The 20665-nt window shown below is 41.2% G+C and overlaps 1 protein-coding gene across 2 annotated transcripts in view; it reads right to left on the bottom strand.

Annotated features, from left to right (window-relative positions):
* The window catches only part of HSPA12A (heat shock protein family A (Hsp70) member 12A), a 98531-nt gene extending 79555 nt beyond the window's left edge, over positions 1 to 18976 (bottom strand). For both annotated transcript variants that reach the window (XM_027852177.1, XM_027852179.1), the window contains exon 1: positions 18823 to 18976. In XM_027852177.1, coding sequence (XP_027707978.1) covers positions 18823 to 18862 — 40 coding nt within the window. In that variant the 5' untranslated portion in view covers positions 18863 to 18976. The remainder of the gene's footprint in view (positions 1 to 18822) is intronic.
* Between the last annotated feature and the right edge of the window lie 1689 nt (positions 18977 to 20665).

The raw sequence follows: 20665 nt of genomic DNA, 5'->3' as shown, positions 1-20665 counted from the left end.
GTGTGTGTGTGTGTGTGTGTGTGTGTGTGTGTGTGTGTGTGTGTGTGTGCTTGTGTGTGTAGGGGAGAAGATGAAGGAGGACTGGAGAAGGATCAATCTTTCCCCTGCTGCCTGCTCAGGGTCCCCTGTTCCCCTTCTCCTATCCTCCTCTGGTCAGAGCAAATTCCCTGTGTTAGTTTTGCTTTTGTTGCCTTTGATCTAAACTTTGTTTTTACTTTAAAAAAGAAGTATGTATTTATGTTGGAGCTGTACTTGGAAAATCTCCAATAATTTTGGCCACTGCTTCATGCCCTCCCTGAAAGGGCCTCTCGTAACTGGAGGGAAAGAGGCCACATTTTGGAAAGCTCTTACCAAATTGGGGGGGAAGGGAGAGGTTATGTCCAATGATCAAAATATTATAATTCAGAGGGGGGGGGGGGGTGGGCACAGAATGTATCACAACACGGAGAATTATGTTGTTCACTAGCTGTGAGATTTTAGATATCACAAACTCTCTGAAGCCTCAGATTCTGCATCTATAAAATGAGGAAGTTGGGGGTGATCATCTCTAAAGTTCCTTCCAACTCGACAAACACTGTCATATAGAAAAATGACAAATATAACTGCTAGCTTAAACTCATACTCTTGCTTGAGACTGAACATGAACACCACCCCACCTCCTTCTGAGACATGCCAAGTATTCATTGCTGTTGAGTCATTTTAGTCCTGTCTGACTCTTCATGACCCCATTTGGGGTTTTCTTGGCAAAGATACTGGAGTGGTTTGCCATTTCTTTCTCCAGCTCATTTTACAGATGAGGAAACTGAGGCAAGCAGGGTTAAATGACTTGCCCAGGGTCATACAGCTAGTAAGTGTCTGAGGCCAGATTTGTGCTCAGGGAGATGAGTCTTCTTGGCTCCACACCCTGCACTTTATCCACTGCACCACCTAGCTGCCTGATATGCTAAATAGCTAAGGCCATAATTAAGGAGTTCTGTGCCCAGAAAGAGTTGCAGAAAATGGGGGGTGGAGTGGGTTTCAATGCCTTCTTTCTATTTTATTTAGAATCATTTTTTTTACAGGTATTTGGAGGGGTTTGAGGGAGAGCTCAAGTGAGTCACTGCTTTCACACCGCTATCTTTGCTCTGCCCTCCCTTCCTTCTATTTTAATTAATTATTCTGGATAATTATTTCCAAAGATATGATGATGCAGTGGGGCCCACCCCAGGTAAAAATGTGAGAGACTGCACAGTGCTTAGCACAGAGTAGGCATTTAATAGATGCTAGTTGGCAACTGATGCCCTCCCACCTGCCCTATTGTAACTCATCTTCCTAACCTTGGCAGCTCAGGCTGTCCAGAGCACCCCCACCTCTTCAGTCTCTTATTTGTGTTTACTGTTCCCAGGGAATGTCTAGTTACTGCCTCCCAAACCCCTGCCCCAATACCCATTCTCACTTTCCCCTCTTCCCAGTAAAATTGTTCTATTCCCTTAGTGCCAAGAAGATCTCAGCTAGGAGAGCAGTCTGATAAAACTAGCACTGTAATGGGGGACAGGAATTCTGACTGCCTCAGTTTCTAAGCCTGTCCCTCTGGGTAAACACTTCAGCTTTTTGGTCCTAAGTTTTCCCCTCTGAAATGAGGAGAGTGAATCTCCAGGGCTCTTTTCCACCCTTTGTTTCCTCTAGGATTCTATTTCACATTAAGACTCTGTTTCACACCAATGTTTCCCCCTCCCACTGTATTTGCAGTTTTAAAGAGCACACCAATGGTATATGGCATTTCTTTTTCCTGGTCCTTAGCAATCTGGTTAAGCCTTTATGGACCCCTTCTTAGAAAAATGTTTTTAAATGTAGAAAATAAATTACATAAGATTACAAAGGAAACCAATTATATTGAAATAACATGTATTTTTCCCCCCCGGCACTGAAGTTTACAGACCCCAGGTAAAGAGCCCACGGTGATGGGAAGAGCACTGAATCTAAAGTCAAAGGAACCAAGTTCAAGTATGGCTCTACTACTTGGTAATCTGGACCTTTCTGCTACTTGCTACTCTGAACCTTTTGGAATTCTTATCTCTTAAATGAAGGGGTTAGAATAGATTCATGATTCTCAAACTTCTTGGTCTCAGGATCCCTTTACACTCTTAAAAATTATTCAGGACCCCAAAGAACTTTTATATGAGATATAGAATATATATAATATGATATGATATGATATAATATAATAATATACGTGTGTTGTATATGTAATATACATAAATATATGTTTTACCATATTAGAAGCTAAAACATATATTTAAAATAATTATTATTTTAAAGTAACAATAATAAACCCAAAACATGGTAAGGATTTATGAAAAATAACTATTTTCTGAAACAAAATAATATTTAGTAAGAAAAGTGGGATTCTTACACATTTTTACAAATCTCTTTAATGCCTGGCTTAATCGAAGACAGCTGGATTCTCATATCTACTTCTGCATTCACTCTGTTGTGGTATGTTGTTTTGGTTGAAATATACAAAGGAAATCCAGCTTCACACAGACATGTATTTGGGAAATTGAGGAGCATTTTAATAGGCAAATAATATTAAAGTGCTATAATGAAACAGTTTTGACCTCCCAGATCTCCTGAATGGGTCTTGGGGACTCCTGGGGGTGTGCAGACTACACTTTGAGAACCACGGGACTAAAGTCTAAGTCTTTTCCAGCTTTAAACACTAGGAAGACACAACATTTCACCCAAAGGAATGTATAATCTTAAATGAATGAGTATCCTCTAAGGTCATGTGGGCAAGGGAGAAATTTCTGAATGGTATGATTTCCCCCTCCTACATCCCTACTCTCTCAATTATCCACTCATCAAATTACATCATGATGGCAATCACCTACCCTGCTAAATCATAAGATTGGCTCTTCTACTAGATAACTTGTACAAAAGAGCATAGCTCATCTACCAAGAAAAAAGAGTTGTTTAAATCAAGACCATGATCTAGTGAGTTAGGGGCAAAATAGTCCTTTCTTTGCCCCAGCTTTTTATTCCTTCCTTCATTTATTCATTCAACAAACACGTACCAAATCCTAGAATGTACATTGTTCCAGATACTAAGTTTAGGTAAGATGTGATTCCTGCCTTTACATAGCTTCTGGTCTAGTAGGGTTTGAAATACAAAGACAGAAAACCATGACAAATGAGAAGTAGTTGAGGAAGGGGCCAAAAACAATAATGTCAGATCTAAGGAGAAAAGTGAGTAAGAGAAGGCTTTGCTGTTGTTCAGTCGTGTCTTACTCTTTGTGACCCCATTTGGGGTTTTCTTAGCAGAGATACTAGAGTGCCATTTCCCTCTCCAGCTCATTTTACAGATGAGGAAACTGAGGCAAACAGGGTTAAGTGACTTGCCTAGTCAGTCAGTGTCTAAGGCTGGATCTGAACTCAGGTCTTCTTGACTCCAGGCCCAGGGCTCTATTCACTGAACCACCTAGCTGTCTAAGAGGAGGCTTATTAAAGGCTTTAAAGGATAAGAAGGAATTCAAAAGGGAAAGAGGGTGAGGGAGGAGGAAAAATCAGAGAAGAATATGTTGGCATTTCCCCCCCTCAATTCCACACTTTATGTTTGTATAGATATGGCCATGGTCTAAAGTGAATACAAGACACTCTCATTTTCAAAAAGCACTGATGCAATCTTCAGTTTGGAAGAACAGGGCTTATTTCCTGTCCTGCGTAACAAAAACAAGTTACCAAAGAATTACACAGCCCAGACAACTTCACACTGACTTCCTGTCAGCTCTTGTAAAAGATAAAGTCTTCACTGAAAATCAGGTCTACTAGAATGTCAACTGCTCGAGAGCAGAGTTTCTTATTCATCACTGCATTCCCTTCCCCCCTGCCCAACCTCAGGGTTCTGCACATAGCTGCCACTTAACAAATGCTGGACTGAATTGAATTGAATTGGAATTTATTACTAGCAGACTGAAAAAGCTTTGGAAAACATTCCCTGTTGGAGGACTGGAGGGAACCTACCTATGGAAAGGATATGCATGGTGGTTTGGGGGTTGGGAGTAGAGGTTATGCCCAATGATGAAAATATTGTAATAGTTAATTTTTTTTGGTCTGGGGAAGGCATGAAAACTGCATTTAACTCATGGCATCCACTGAGTGCATGCACACTCACATACACACACACACACACATTTATACAATCACACCAGCTGACCATGCTCTAATTAGTCACCTACTGAAAAAGTCTTCGGTTATTTAGTTGTAGACATAATTTATCTTGAAGCTTTATTTTGCATTATTTTATTAGTAAAATGCACATCTGGCTATACTCTGAGACTGATGGAAATGTGACATATTGGATAAACAGGGCTATAACCACTTTGGGGCATCCACAGATATTCATAACTCAGAAAGTTAAAAAGGACCTAAGAACCGAAAGGTCAGCTTATCTAACACTCTGCCTAATGCATGAATACTTTTTATAGCATTTCTAACAAGTGGTCACTCACCCTCTGCTTGAACACATCCAAGGATGGAGAACTCACTACTTAATGAAGCAGCCTATTCCATTTTGGACCACCCGTATTTGAGGGTATTTTAAAAATTACTAAATTATGCATACTCTTTAACCCAGCAATACTATTACTAGGCTTAAATCCCAAAGAGAGAGGGAAAATACCCATACATACAGAAATAGTTATAGCAGCTCTTTTTGCAGTGGCAAAGAGCTGGAAACTAAGGGAATGAGGGAGGCAGCCCTCAATTAGGAAATGGCTAAACAAATTATAGCATATGACCGTAATGGAATACCAGTGTGCAATTTGAAACAATAAAAGGGAGTGCTTCAGAAAAACCTGCAAAGACTTGAATGAATTGATTCAGAGTGAAGTAAGTAAAACAAGGAGATTAATTTCCAGGGGTGGGGAACCTGTGTTCTTGAGGCCACATGTGGGCTTCTAGATCCTTAAGTGTGGCCTTTTGACTGAGTAGCACTTAAGGATCTAGAAGCCCACATGTGGCCTCAAGGACACAGGTTCCCCACCCCTGATTTACACAATAACACCACCATAAAGACAAATTTGAGGGTATCATCCTATTTGGGGATGATCTGGTTCTGGCTAAATATATTCTTCTTAAGTTACTTATATTTATATTCGCTCCATAACTACTTCTGAAACCCCAGATAAAATTTGTGAAGAACTTAGCACAGTGTCTGGCCCATAGTAGGTGTTTAAAAAATTCTTGTTCCCTTTCCCCCTACCCAATTAGTGCAAATTTTCCCAAGCACAATTGTGTATGTAGATGACCTAACAATAATAACATTCATTTCAAATTAATAAGGTAACTGTCTGGCCACACCAGAGCAAAAGTTATGGGAAAACTCTACAACGCAGCTATTTCATTCACATTGGAAAGCTCTGCACGTGACAGTGATTTCAGTGGAAGATTAGAAGATACCCTGAGACACCATGAAGTTTGGATGCAAGAGGAACATTTTCTTTCATTAAGAATGACAGAGAAAGAACATGCATGTGATTTTATACTTACCATAAAAAGCATAAAAGCTACTCTGATACTATTATTGTCATTTTAAAAATAGACATTTTACCATGTACCAGGATACAGGAAATAAGAACCACTGTGGCAACCAATTCAAAGGAAAGGAAAGGAAACATAAATCCAGCTTTATGAATGATAAAGAAGAGACAGTCTGGGGCAGTGGGAAGAACAATGCCCTGGGAGTCAGGAAAGCTGGGTTCTGATCCTAGTTATACAACCTCTAAGTGGCAGCTAGTGCAGTGGATAGAGTGTTAGACTTGGGGGGGGGGGGGGCTGTGTGCAAATACTGCCTCAGACCCTTATGAGCTGTGTGACCCTGGGTAAGTCACTAAACCTCTTTCAGCCTCAGTTACCTCATCTGTAAATGACGATAATAGTATTTATCTCATAGGGTTATTGTGAGGATTAAATAAAATAATATTTGTAAAGTTCTAAGGACAGTACCTAGCACATAATGAATATATGAACATGGGAGATCCTTCCCTCTTACCTTCCTTCCCTCCTTTTCCCCTCTTGCCCTCCTCTCTTTCTACACTCTTTCTACACTCTTTCCTCCCAATTCCTCATCTTTTTTCTTCACTTCTATTCTCCCTTCCTTTATTCTTCATTCCCTCCTCCCTCTCCTTTCTTTCCCTCTTCTCTCCTTCCTCCTTTCTTTCCCTCCTTTTCCTTCCTTACTTCATTTCTTCCTTCTTTCCTATGTACAGCACTCTGTTAACCTTAAAAGTGCTATATAAATACTAGCTTTAGCAAATCACATCTTTCTGGGTCTCAGTTTCGAAATTTTTAAATCAAGAGGTTAGACTAGAACTATGGCCTCTGTAGTGTCTTACACATTCCATGACTCTATGACAAGCTGCATTTTCAAAGAGTGACTTTCAAATCAGTTTGGAGAATATGAATCAGCATGTCAATAAAATGTTAACTATCTTAGGCAGGGCAAGCCTGTGGAGGAGGAGGAAAAGGAGGAGGAGGAGACTATAAGGAGACTACGCCATATGAATCAGTCAGTCAATCAGTCAACAAGTATTTAATTAAGTGCTTACCACGTGCCATAAACTATGCTTGAGTGCACAAAGAAAGGTAAAAACAGTCCCCACCATCAAGGAGCTCACTTTATATCAGGGAAGACAACATGTAAATACATGTGCACGTATGTATGTATGTATATGTGTATGCATATTTGTATATATATATGTGTATATTAATAAAATCACATGAGTACCTTCTGAGGGGTAGATTTTCATTAGTATAAGGAAATCCTAGTAAAGGATAACAAAGTAATCACCTCTCTTAAGTTCCTAATAAGACTGAAATGAGAGGAAATCCTTACGGATGAGAGAGAGTTGAAGAAAATTTTGTAACTCTTGAAGAAACCGAACTTGGGGTAACTGGATAAACTACAGCAAATACGAAGAAATTTTTTCAAGCCTGAAACAGGGTAAGATGAACTGAAGAATCTCTTTAAATGAAGAAGTCTTGAAGATAGGCTTGATACTTATCTTTCTGGGCAAAGAATGCCCAACATGATCTCTGCAGTTAACATCCCACTTGAGGATTTTCTGACTATGAGAAAAGGACAAGGAGATGTAGGGTGAAGGTTCAAGCTTCAGCTGGATTTAGAGGTTCCCTGGTGAGAAAAACACAATAAACGTCTGGCAAACATTTCATGTTCTACAGCTGCACCAAGACCTCATTTCACTTTAAAGGCAGGAGGTGTGAGCAGATGTGACAGAGTTGGAAATAATATCTTACAAGGAAGAAATTCAGAGAACACTGTTCTGAAAGATAAAAATCACACTGTAAGCAATGTCTGAAGGAACTAGAGATGATTGGCTTGGAAAAGAAGAAACTGAGGCAGGACCATGACCATTGTGTTCAGCTAGTTAAGGGCTGACCAAGTGAGGAAGAGGAATGAGACATACTCTTTATAGCTACAGATGGAAGACGCAAGAGAAATTAATCAAAGTTACAGAAGGCAGAATTCAGCTCAATATAAGACTCAATGTAATTTCAAGCAATTAGAGCTGTCCAAAGAAATAAATTACTGGTCCATTTCACTATTCAGACAGACCCTGGACAACCAGGAAGGAAGCCCTTCATGTGGTAGGATGCTGGTTCTAGTTGACTTCTAACTTATCTATTTAGTTTATGAGTCTATGGGATTTATATTGGGGGATAAATGCCCTGGACTGGGGAGGAAGGGGAGAGAGAGATTTCTAGAGCATTCCTAATCTTGGATACTAGGGGCTTAGATTTGGAATTTGTGGCAATCTGAGTTTAGTTATCATCTCACCTATGATACTCATTAGTTTGTAACCATGGACAAGTCATGTAATCTTTCTGAGCCTCCATTTTCTTACCTGTAAAATGGGGATAGTTATACCTGTATACAGTGCTTACTTCACAAGGTTGTTGTGATGCTCAAAGAAGATGATGAATGCATTTGCTGTTGTTCAGTCATGTCCAAATCTTCATGACCCTATTTGGAGTTTTCTTGGCCAAGATATTGGAGTGATCTGCCATTTCCTTCTTCAGTTCATTTTACAGATGAGGAAACTGAGGCAAACAGGGTTAACTTACTTGCCCAGGGTCATACACTAATAAGTATATGAGGTCAAATTTGAACTCAGTTCTTCCTGACTCCAGTCTCAGGGCTTCTATCTACTGTGTCACCCAGCTACTCACTGATGAATGCCTAGTATTGTGCACACAGGAAAGTGATATATCAATAGATATTATCATTAAGCTGTCTCAATAAGACTTTGAAAACTCCGTGATTGACCCAGGCAGCATGGTATGGTGGATAAAGAGCTAGATTTGGAATGAGTAACACCTTGGTTTAAATCCTCTGAAGCTAGGTATATGTATTTAGACTAGTTACAGAGAAGTTTCCACTTTAGTAGAAGGGAATTCCCACAATGGGAGTTCATCCAAATAAATGACCGAGTATTGACATATTGATTTACTATCACAAGAGGTGGTGGTGTATAGTGGACAGAGCGCTAGCCTCAAAGCCAGAAGGACATGATTCAAGTACTACCTCTGACACTCACTGAACGTATGGCTGTAGGGATGTCACTTAAACCCTCTGGGTTCTAGGCAACTTTCTAATACCAGAAACTACCAACCCGCACTGGTAGAGGCAAAGTCACAGGTCTAGTCCCCCCATGCTGTTGTCAAAAAACAAACAAGTCTTTGAAAACCTTCTGACTATTTGCTGATTGAAACACATTGAAACATATATACATATATAATTTATATACATAATATATGTATACATCATATCTGTATGTACATATGATTTTATATTTGTGTTATATAAAAGTTATTTTATATATATATGCACACACACATATATCTATCTAAAAACTTATGATCGACCAAGTTACGAAACCCAGCTCAGCCTTGACAAAGTACACAGAAGTGCCCAAATAAACCCAAATACTAAAATAAAGCCATCCTTCGATCAAGTTTTTAGAATGCTAAGTGATCATGTTGCCATCTCTAATTCCCTTCATCTCTCTCCCCACGTTAGATATATTTATTAGCATAATAAACAAAAACCTCACCTTTTTAAAAAATTTGCAAATGCATCCACATACAACCTCTCCAAAACCCCAATTATCCATAACCCCACAAACCCAACAGGCATATTCTGATTCAAGCTATTGACATATAGTGATTCCCACTTCCCAGCATTACCTAATGGTATATTTTTTCAGGTCTTTCTCTCAAAAAATCAAGGCCTAAGATCCTAGAAGAATCATTCTTATTTGGGTACAAACAAATATATTGGATATGATCCTTGCCTTCCTGGCATATGCAGAATATTAGCATGCATAGATCTGTCTCTCCTACTAACAAAGTACCAGTGGTTCCATATTACCTCTAATGCAAACTATGTTTAGCATTTTAAGAGCCATTCACACTCTGACTCCAAACAACCTATCTAGGCCTTTTATACACTACTAACCTTCACACGCTCTCTGTTACAGCTGAAGTATCAACTTGATCAGTCTCCTGCCTGGGTGTCTTTGCACATGCCTGAGATGTGCACCCTCATTTCCAATTCTTAGAATCCCTCGCTCCATGAAAAGCTCAACTCAAGCACCACTCCTACAAGAGGCCTTTCTGATTCTCTGGGTGCTCATGCCTTGACTCACCCCCAAATTATCTTTTACTTGCTTTTATATACACAGTTCCCAAAAATTTCTCCCCCCAAAAAAATCTTTAGCAACTTAAAATTGCACTAAGACTTTTGGAACATGCTGGCTTTTCGTATTTATTTATTAATATATATGCATGTTGGCTCTACTGTTGCAATGTAAGCCCCTTGAGGCCAGGCACTGTTTTGTATTTTGTCTTTTCATCCCCAGAACTTATTAATTAAGCATTTATTGAGTATCTATTTAATACTGATTTGAACCAGCAACATGAATATAGTCAACTAACAATTGCTCGGCACTTCAATGTTTTTCAAGTGTTTTATGTACGTTATTTGATTTGATCATCATAACTCTATGTCTGTTATTATGGGAGACAGAAATAGCAGGAACAATTGAAATCCACAAAGAATTTTTTAAAATGCACTTTAGATTCTACTTTCAAATTCCTTCGCAAGCAATCACAGTTTAACCGAAGATGAAAAACTCATTAGCTTGTATTTCATCTCCTCATCATCTGGAATCTAATAGACAATGAAATGACCAGGGGCAGACAGGCTCAAAGGGAGAAGGAAGAGCCTAAATCACTTAGTAGGAGCAGGAGTCCTGGAGGTAGGAGATTTAGGCTCAAATCAGCTGTGGGACTATAAATATGTGACTTTTCTTTCCCTACTCAGGGTGGGTTTCAATTTGCTCTTCTGTAAAATAAAGGAGATAGAATAGATGACCTCTAAGGTCACTTCCAGCCCATGAACCGATTAGATGTTTACCTAAGGCAAGGAAGACTATCTTAACACCAGAAACAGTCTTCTCCAATTTAGTAACCCAAAGTTGACAGTTTTTAAGGCCAACTTAACAACCAATAATTGTCTACTTAAAAACCAAGGGATGGTAAGCATCTTGTTTTTTTGGTAGTGTAGAATCTTGAACTATGTCAGCACTCCTCTACTTTCTTCTATGCTGTTGGACAGATCCTATTAACAGTCAAACCTTTCTTAGGATGGCAAAGGTCAAGAGATTCTCTTCATTTTTTTTGGAGGGGGAGAAGACCTTGGTTCAGCTGGGTGAACAAAACCTCCACATCCTAACCTTTTGCAGTTCGCACTGCAAAAGCAAACAATAAAAACAAAAACCCAACAGAACTTATGAAAAGCCTGGAAGTACTTCTAGTTAGCCTCTAATGAGGTGGCACTTGCCCTGTATTAAATGTCAAATTTAAAAAAAAAATTTCAAATTAAACTTAATTAAATTAAGTGTAAATTGCTGATATCAGAAAAAGCAGGACTGCATTACAGAAAAACCATTAATACTGTACCACATCAACCTGAGGGCCACTGCTGAAACCACCGGTGATCAGAGGCCACTCTTGGATGTGTCTTTTGATAGACCCTAAGCTGAATTCTTCTGCAGTATGCCTCCTGCCAATCTTTCTATGTTTATTTCTTACTACAATGTCTTCCACTCTTGTTCCACACCTTCTGTTTCTAACTTCACAATCCTAATCATTCAGTTGCCTTTGGCTGAAATACTGTCACCTTCCATCTCAATTCATTTCTGCCCTCAACAGGGGTAGCGGAGATTCTACGATATTCATTTGAAGATGATAGAGTGGGTCTTTAGCTATCACTTCCACTTTTTAGGAGTACTAATCCAAGTAAATTACCCACACTATCTTCTGGGATCCTATAATTAAGCAGACTCCAGACAAGGACATGAGAGAAGGAAGAGAAGAAATTGTCCAATACCCGCACTGTCTCAAAGAAACTAGACCAAAGTCATATATGAATGTGGACTGGTACAAATTCAACAGAATTGGGAATTACCCTAGTGAATCAGAGTGGCAAAGCAAATTAATCCGGATAATAAAAGGTATCTGTATAATTCACACAAATGTAGGATTGGGGCTTTCCAGTTATCTGAATAATTATATTTTTGAGTAATTAATTTAAATGTATCTAAATAATATTTCTTTATTGAGTTCATATATCTTTAAACCTGTGCTGTGTTGTTCAACATTTTTATCCATGACTTCCATGAAGTCATAGATGGTGTGCTTATCAAATTTGCATATGACATAAAGTTGGGAGGGGCAATCAATACCAGATGACAGAGTCAGAATCCAGAAATAAAACAACAGGCTAGAGTCTTGGGTTAAACCTTATAACATGAAGAAATAGAAGAAACAAATGAAAAGTCCTACACTTTAGGTTCAAAAATATCAACTTCTCAAATATGAAGGAGGCATGATTAGGCAGCAATTGACATGGAAAAGACCTGGGAGTTTGGGGCAGGGGATAGAAAGTCAATTTAAGTCAGTAATGCTACATGGAAGCCAAAATGGCTAATGGGATCTTAGGCTATGCTGAAGGTCAAAGTGTCCAGAACACAATAGGTGATCACAAATCTGGGTCTGACCGCATCTAGAGTGCTGTGTTTTGGTCTGGGCACCTCATTTTAGAGGGAACAAAGACAAAGTGGAGCGCACCTAGAGAAAGGTAAATAGAACAGTGAAAGACCTGAAGATTATGTTAAATAAATAATAATTAGAGGAACTGAGGATTATTTAACCTAAAGAAGAAAGACTTAAGTGGGGTGAGGAAAATATCTTCAAGTATTTAAAAGGCTGTCAAAGAGAAGAGGGATTAGGCTTGTTCTGTTTGGTTCCAGAAGGCTAAACTAAGACCAAGGGGTAGAAGTTGAAGAAAAACAGATTTCAGCTATATATAACGAAATAAATGCTAATAATTATGATCTTTTCAAAAGTGGCATAACTATCTCAGGAGGTAATGGGTCCCTTCTCACTAGAAGTCTTCAAAGGAAGGATAGGTAACTACTTGGGGATAGTACAGAGGGTATTCAAACAAGAAGGTATGAGTTGGACTGGATAACCTCTGAGATCCCTTCCAACTTTGAAATTCTGTGATTTTCTAAATCAAGGAATTGAAGGAGTTTGTAGAAACAATAAGAAAGAGCCATAAACATTTCAATACGATCAGTTTTATTTCTAAACCTTGTTCTCAACTTCCTTAATTTTTTCATCCTCCACCCTCCAACCTGTCAACTGAACTACTAGCATAATCACTAGCATATTAAGATCACACTTGGAAGGAGCACTCAGCTATGACATTAATTCATTAAGACCTACTTACTCAACCCTGTGATCTTAATTATTTGCAGCTTTAATAAATAGAAGGGTACATTTTGCCTTCCTAGGTTTGAAGTTTTCACTTAAGTATGTTTTGAATCAAAACATGCTACTTTGGCAGCATCTCCTAAAGGATTACTGGAACACATTTCCTTTTTTTTTTTAATTTTTTTTAGCACCACAGCTATTCTTTGCTTTAAATAATTATCAATTCCTGAGTGCCTGCATTCACAGAAATTACAGGTTGGGTTGGCCATAGTCTAGAAGTCTCTCATTTCTCCCTGACCCAAGTGGTGATGTAGTTTCAGAACATTTGAGTGGCCAGGAGTTAGGCTTCAGGTCACTAATGAATGAATGAAGAATCCTGATAAGCTGAAACATGGCCCCAGATAAATGCAAGTTTCTGAAAATGTCCCAGTGGTTCCCCTCATCCCCTTCATTGGGGGTTCATTCTTCTCTCCTCTGCTGTTCTCATGATACACTCTCATGAAGAGCCCTTATCGTGACTTTTTCTATCCTACTTATATTAATGATGTCCCAATCTTGAGTCTAGACCTTGCTGCAGTTCTGCACCTCTGACTGCTTGCAGGACCTTTCCAGCTGGGTATCCAGGAGTTAATTCAAATTTAACATGTCTGACATGGAACACATTATCTTTCTCCATAACTGGCTTTCTCTCCTATCACCCATATTTCATTCAATGGCACCACCACTTTCTCAGTCAGTCAGGCTCACAATCTTACTTAATCTTCTTTTTATTCCCTTCACAGACAATATATACAAATTTTGTCTACTCATTCTTAATGTCTGCTATATTCATCTTTTTCTTTTCATTCTCACTTCCTCATTCCTCATTTTCATCTAAGCTCTTAATCTTACACCCAAAGAAGACTCCTAACTATATGCTCTGACTCCTTCCCCTGCACACCATCACTAAATAAGCTTCCTAAAATATTGCTTATATCATGTCACTTCTCTACACAGCAACCTTCAATGGCTGCCCAATGACTACAGGATAAAGTCTAGACTCCTACTTCTGATTTTCAAGACCACCATCATCTATCTTTCTAATCTTATCTTCAACTACCATACTACATGGCCCCTTCACTCCAGTAAGGCAGTTGAATCCACTTTCCCTAGACTGTGTTTTGCTCATCCTCAACTCCGATGATCATGTTGTTTCCACTATCTAAAATGTCCATCTTCCCTCACTATCCTCAATTCAAACCTTCTCATGTCTTTAAATCTCAGTTCAAATTACACCTTCTCTGTGAATTAGAAAGAACACTGGAACTGAATTCTGAGAACTAATGGCAATATCCTAATTCTGTAACTTCCTACCTGCGTGACCTTAGACAAGTTCCAAGGCTTAGTTTATTCATCTGTTAAATAGTGGGTTATTTTGGGTGATTTTTTTTTTTTTTTGGTTAGGCAGTGGGGTTAACTGACTTACCCAGGGTCACATAGCTAGTACGTTATGTGTCTGAGGTCACATTTGAACTCAGGTCCTTCTGAATCCAGGGCCGATGCTGTATCCACTGCGCCACCTAGCTGCCCCTATTCTGGGTCATTTCTAAAGTCTCTTCCAGCTCTAAATCAGTGATCCTAAACATATCTAACCTGACCAAAGCAATACTTTCCTCCTCTAAAAACTCTTCATTGGGTACATCTCAGATATTTCCTTGTATTGTTGCTTAACTTTTCAAAGTAGGGTGTACGGTCCTCCCCAACTATTCTGTAGATTCCTTGATGACAAGGACTCCTGATTTAGTATTGGATTCCTCAAAGTGCATACGAGTGTTCTGTAGCAGTAGTACTCAATAAAATATGTTGATTAAATGACCATAGACTGTGTGAACAGAAAATACAAGGGATAACGAATTTCTCAGTCCTAAAATGGTGTTTCCTTGGATGTTTCTAAGTCTAAATGACTTAACTAAGCTACAGGTTGGCAGGGAGTGGACAGACACCTACAACTAGAGGTGCAATTAGCAATATTTGGGTGGTTTTAGTAACCCTTCTGCTTTCATTGTTGACTTGAACTGGGGTAAGGAAGAGGTGTGATCCCTCATCCAATATTTAGTTGGCTTACATTCTCTTCAAAACACTTAGCACAACCCTTCCCTAGGCAAAGTCAGTTTGTTCCCCCATTGCCATGCTTTCTCCCACCTGCCTTTCTTTCCCTCCCACCTTCCACCTACCACTGAAGAATCAGCCCCTTGCCTGGAAAACTCACCCTTCTGCTGCCCTCAAAATTTACAGTTACCATTCTGCCCCTTCCATTTGACCACCTCAACCCTAGCCCTAGTTACATAACAGCCTCTAATTTAAAAGTCATTATTACTAATACCGGTTTGATGCCCGGTTTGTAAGAGCCATCTTATAAACTATTTTCTCTGTTCATGCCCAGCTACTTTCTTTAGCACCAAATGTTTCATCCAAATACTCATCTATTCATTCAATAAGCATTAAAGTATTTACTATAAACTCACTGTGCTATGTATGAAGGGTGAATACAAAGATAAATAAGACTGTCCTTGAGGCACTTACAATCTAGTAGAGAAGAAACAGACATAAATAACTTCAACAAAATGAAATATGATAAAGTTTCTACAAGGAGTGCAGAGTGCTAGGAAATCAGATTAGTGAATAAATGATACCTTTGGGAAGGAGTATCCTTGAATACCACTGGATATTAAACAATATGAAAAAATGCTTAGGGGGTATTACTTTTATTCTGGCATATCTATCTCCTGACTCTAGTCCAGCAGAAAGAACACTGGCCTTGGAGTCAAGAAGATCTGGACTCAAATCCCACCACTGATGCTTGCCACCTGTGTGATGTTGGACTAGTCACTTACCATTCCTGGGCCTCAGTTTCCTAATCTTTAAAATAAATAGCCTCAGAGATCCTTTCTTGGTCTATCAGCCTAAGATTTATGATTTGAAGACCTTAAGGGCAGTCAGATAAGATAACATGAGTTCTAGAATGGATGAAATTTCTGTTGCTCATTACAAAATTATAAGCAAGGGAAAACAATGGCTATACATCATGTGCATATCTTAGCTTCTATATCTTCCAGTGTCTTTATAATATTCATCTTTTGTAAAGGAAGCCTACAGGCAAGGCAGAAAACTTTTTAATTAAAATTCAGGTTGTATGTATGCAACCTCCCAAAAAACAGTTTGTTCAGTCAAAAGGAAGTGTGGGGAAAATTTACCAAACTAGTGCTTTAGTGGTGTTCAGACAAGCACAACTTGGTAGACTGACTCAACTATCTTACTTTCCAGTTGAACCTGGGGTTGAAGAATAAATAGAGTAATAAGACTCCCTAGGGAACTCACTTTGGGTTGCCTAAATCTCAGTCTGTGCAAAGCAATGTTTTCCTGGGCTGCTTTTTCTTCGGACCAAATCCCAGTCTGCTCTATGCAAATCATTTCTTATCAGAGTTGGTATTGGGATCCTCCCATTCCTACCATGTCAGCCACTGCAATGCTGTGCTGCCTCTTCCATCCGCAGGAACAATGGGCTGGGGTGGCAGGTGTGAGTGAGCTTGTGCCTGCCATGAGGTGTTATTTATAGATTGAAGGTGTTCTCTGCTGTTAACCAATCATTAAGTCAGGATATTAATCTATTTCCTTCAGCCTCCTATCTCTCTGACAGATTGAGTGCTCCTGGGGGAATAGGAAAGATGACAGCATTTGGGAGTTTGACAGATGTGTCATTTCACTGGTATCATTCGTCCTTTTAAAGTAAAACCACTTCCTAGTTGGATTTTCTTTAAATCATTGTCATTTAATTTCATCATTACAAAATAATAAGCTTGTAATTAACTGTATAAAAATACGCACTATCCCTTCCATGAGGCATCTGGATAGTTTTGCTTTTTTTTTTCTCCCCTTTAAAAAAAAAGAAAACTGTTAGTCACTGCATTTTGGTGGCTCTGTCAAGTCAGAGAGACTGATCTCAAGCATGCATTGAAGGTTCTTCATTTGAAAACTGTTTAAAAATACATTGGCATACATTTGCATCCAATCCTAGTCTCTGCCCAACTCTTCCCAAAAAGTAAAAGACTTTTCACTTCGAATACAATAAGTTTAAAAAAAATAAGTTCCTAGACCCCACCAAACCCCCCATTTTAATCACTCTCCCCCATAAGATGTATTAGCAGACAGGGAGTTGTGATTTTATTGTTACAGAGAACTCCTGGGTGAGGGAACTCCCTTTACCAATGCAGGTGAGTACCTTCAGTGCAATTTTTAATCTTGAGTGAGCTCTGAGAGGCTAAGTAACTTGTCCAATGTAATACAGCCAGCATGTGTCAAACAGGAGCCTTAAATCCAGCTTTCGGGCTTTAAGGCTAGCTCTCTATCTACTATGCCAAGAGATCTCTGCCACTGTATATCATCATTTCAAAATGGAAGCCATCTGCCTCTTTTGCTGAATGAGCACTGCAGTCCTGCAACCACGTTGTCCCTCCAGCGTCCAGCTACACACAAGTTACTGCCCCACCCCGACCCCAAGGACTCCTTTCCCCCACCACACACACCTAGAGCATTATTTAGGAAAGGGTCGTCATTACAACGATCTCTGAAGCATCCAGAATAGATCAGACCCATCTGGAGATAGATTTCTGGTACACTCAAAGTGTGCAGGTACGGGGGAGGATGGAGGGAGGAGGGAAGATAGAGTGAGGCAAAGAGAAAAGAAAGGAAGGAAAGTGTTAGAAATGAAAAGGGATGTAGGGTAATCACTTTTTCTTTCACCATCCAGACCTCTAACATTTCTTGACTCTGTCCCTTGCTGCACTACCTTCTCTCCTCCCTTTTTAATCTTCTGAAAGATGAGTCTAGAGAAAAATGTGTGGCTGAGGGTCACTAGACTTTGCTACAATCTGCTATTTATGCCTAGGTGAGACTAAATTATAAGTTTTTTTTTTTTTCTCCAGCAAATTCTTTGGACACCTCCCATGGCTTCAGGGAGGCTAATGAGTCCAGAGGCGCGGGTGGGTGGGGGTAAAGTGAAGGTGGGTGAAGGGTGGATAAGAGAGCTACCTTGGACCACTGAAATCGCCTAGTCGGGGAAAGGTGGGTTACTCGAGCCAGCGTACTGAGAGGCATCAAGCCCCCACCCATGGAGGACGTGTGGGAACAAAGTGGACTTAGGGGTGAGGGACTGGGCGAGGGATCTTCCTAATTTTTTTCTCCCCAACGTGGATCATTTCGCGTCTGCTGCATTGCCTCTCTTTGGGAGTCGCATGTGCTGTGTGCAATCCGGTGGCGTCAGGAAAAGCAGAGTGGAGCAGCCAGGGGCAGGGAGGAGGAGCGCATGGCGAGGAAGCCCCGGGCTCTCGCGTGGGAGGAGGGGGGCGGGGTGGGGGACTGCGGTCCCTGCTGCAGAGTCTCCTCCGAAGGGAAGGGAGCACGTGACAGGCCGGGACTCCTGACAGATCTGGCTTCTGCTTCCCAGCTCCGGGCTCCCCCGTCCCAGCCCCAAAGCTTGGAGAACCCGAAGACTAGCCCGAGCGTCTCCCTTCCCTGCGCCTCCCATCTCCAGGTTCCAGGAAGAGCCCAGGGGAACTGGCAGCACAGAGAGGGAGAATGACGGGGGGTGTTCCATTTTCCCACGCTAGCAGGGACCCCAGCCTGAATTAGAGCCAGGCTGCCCCCCCCATCCCCGTCCACCCCATCTCCAAGTCTTCAACCTGGATAGAAGGATGCAGACCAGGACAACTGGCGGGGGGAGGGGGTTGTACATCCTGGAGGACGGACGCTGGGGGCCTCCTGCCCGAAGGGGATGCTGACAATGCTCCAGCTCCACCCACTACGCCCCTAAGGGCTGGCCGGCCGCTGACTGCTCCCTCCGTTCCTCCCTCCCACCCACCCGTGCCCTTGCGGCAGCGCTAGCCTAGGTGAGATTCCCGGTCCCGGTTCCCTGCCTGGCCAAGTAAGTGAGCGAATGAGCGAGCTCACCTCTGGGCCCCGCATCGCTCCCGGCTTCCTTCTCCGACATGGTTGCGCCTGGCCCGCACAGCCCAGAACGAAAAGCTTCCAAGCCAGCCCCGGCGTTTGTCCGCGGCTTCTTTCCTCTGTTCGCAGCTCACTCCGGGGTCTGAGCCATTGGGTAGTGCGAGGCTCCTCTGACGCGGAGGCGGCGGCTCCTCCTCCACGCCTCCTTCCTCCTCCTCCTCCTCCTCCGTCCCCCTCCCCCTTCCCCCGCCTCCTCCTGCTCTTGATACTGAAGCTTCTGCGTCTGTCCAGAGGACCAGCCCCTAGAAAGTCTTCGCTCTTTCTCGTCCCACCTCCACCGCAACGCCTCGCTCCCTGCTTCCCTCCGCCCAGCGCGCCGAGCCAGAGGGAAGTCTCAGTGTCTGACCCTTGAGCTTTAAACCCTCCTTCCCCTCCCCCTCCCCTTTCTTCTCCTCCCCCTCCTCTCCTTCTCTCTTCTTCCCCTTGTTCTCCTCTTTATCTGCAGGGTCCCTCCCTTTCAAGATTCTTTTTCTCTACTCACCCCCACCCTCCCATCCCGTCCCCACCCCGCGCTCGGTCCTTGACCTGGAGAACGCCTGGGATCTGTCTCTGACTCTGGATCCCACCCAAGGCGTAGAGTTCGTAACTGGATGGAAAACAACCTGAAGGACTTTAAAATTACTGTAGCTTTCTGTTGTCAGAACCTGAAACTCTTAAAGATAGCTACGCACTCCACATTCTGGTTCTGCTTAGGAAACCCTGACGCTTGCTGTATTTAACCCCGACTGTCGTCTCAAGTTCAGTTTCCTCTCAAACAGTCCCAATTACGTTTTTCCCTCACTTTGGGAACCACACCATTGTCAAAAGCCAGAAGGCCTTGGCGTTTTAAACTAAACGACACCCAAAGAGTAGATGTCTAATGCAAACCTGTGACTTTTGTCTCCGAAGCTTCATAGAGGCTGCGGGGAAAGAGCAACGTTATATAAAGAGAAGACAAATGTGTAGGAGATAAAAATGCAAAGAAGAAACGGACGTTTAGGCTGCAGGTCAAGGTTGGGAGAGATCTCTAAGGACCCTTCTGACTTGAGATTCTAGAATTCCATAGAATGAAAAAGTACTTTCCTGAGACCATGGGATTATGCAGCTACTTAGAGCCATCCAATAGTCGTCCAGAAATAGAAGCTCTTCTCTGAATGTCAAGGCAGTTGTCTGCAGTACTCAATCTGGTGCTAAACTGCCTGAATATAGCTTCGACTGTAGGTGTTGTGAATATTCCAGAATAAAAAAAACTGCATAGCAACTGTTTGCCCAAGTTTTCTTGGATGCCGCATGCTACTTTCCATATGTGGGTTCAGATCCGGTCTCTCTTAAAGCTCCAAGAGTAATGATAGTATTAGTATTGCTAGGGCTCCATAATGAATTCATTAATCTATATGAACCACTCTCTCCATCCACCTTCTTTACAAATAGACCTGTTTCCCCTGTTTTGTACCGATGGACCAGTAACTTTATTAGTTCCTGACTTTTTCTATAACCATCAACCTCCCCGAGGTAAGGTTCAAACAGGTGTTTTCTCAGGGTCCTGTTATTCAGTTTGAACTTGTGGGATCCTAGGAATACTTCGGGGGCAAGTAAGGCCACCTGGGAGAAGTGAGAGAGATCTTTAGCAAGAGCTCAGTTTTTCCTCTTTGAATTAATGACTGAAAGTGACTGGAAGGAATGATTTCCCTGGGATATATATTCCGCAGGCTGGAAAGATAAGATTGAATTGCATAGGTCTTTATGCAGCTTTAATATGAAAAGAGTAGGTGAAGGATAGCTTTCCTGACTTTCTCTTTCTAACTAT

This window comes from Vombatus ursinus, unplaced genomic scaffold, assembly GCF_900497805.2.
Source record: "Vombatus ursinus unplaced genomic scaffold, bare-nosed wombat genome assembly UNPS02009205.1, whole genome shotgun sequence".
NCBI classification, from domain to species: domain Eukaryota; kingdom Metazoa; phylum Chordata; class Mammalia; order Diprotodontia; family Vombatidae; genus Vombatus; species Vombatus ursinus.
The sequence above is the reverse complement of the archived record's forward strand: the minus strand, read 5'-3'. Positions and strand labels throughout refer to the sequence as shown.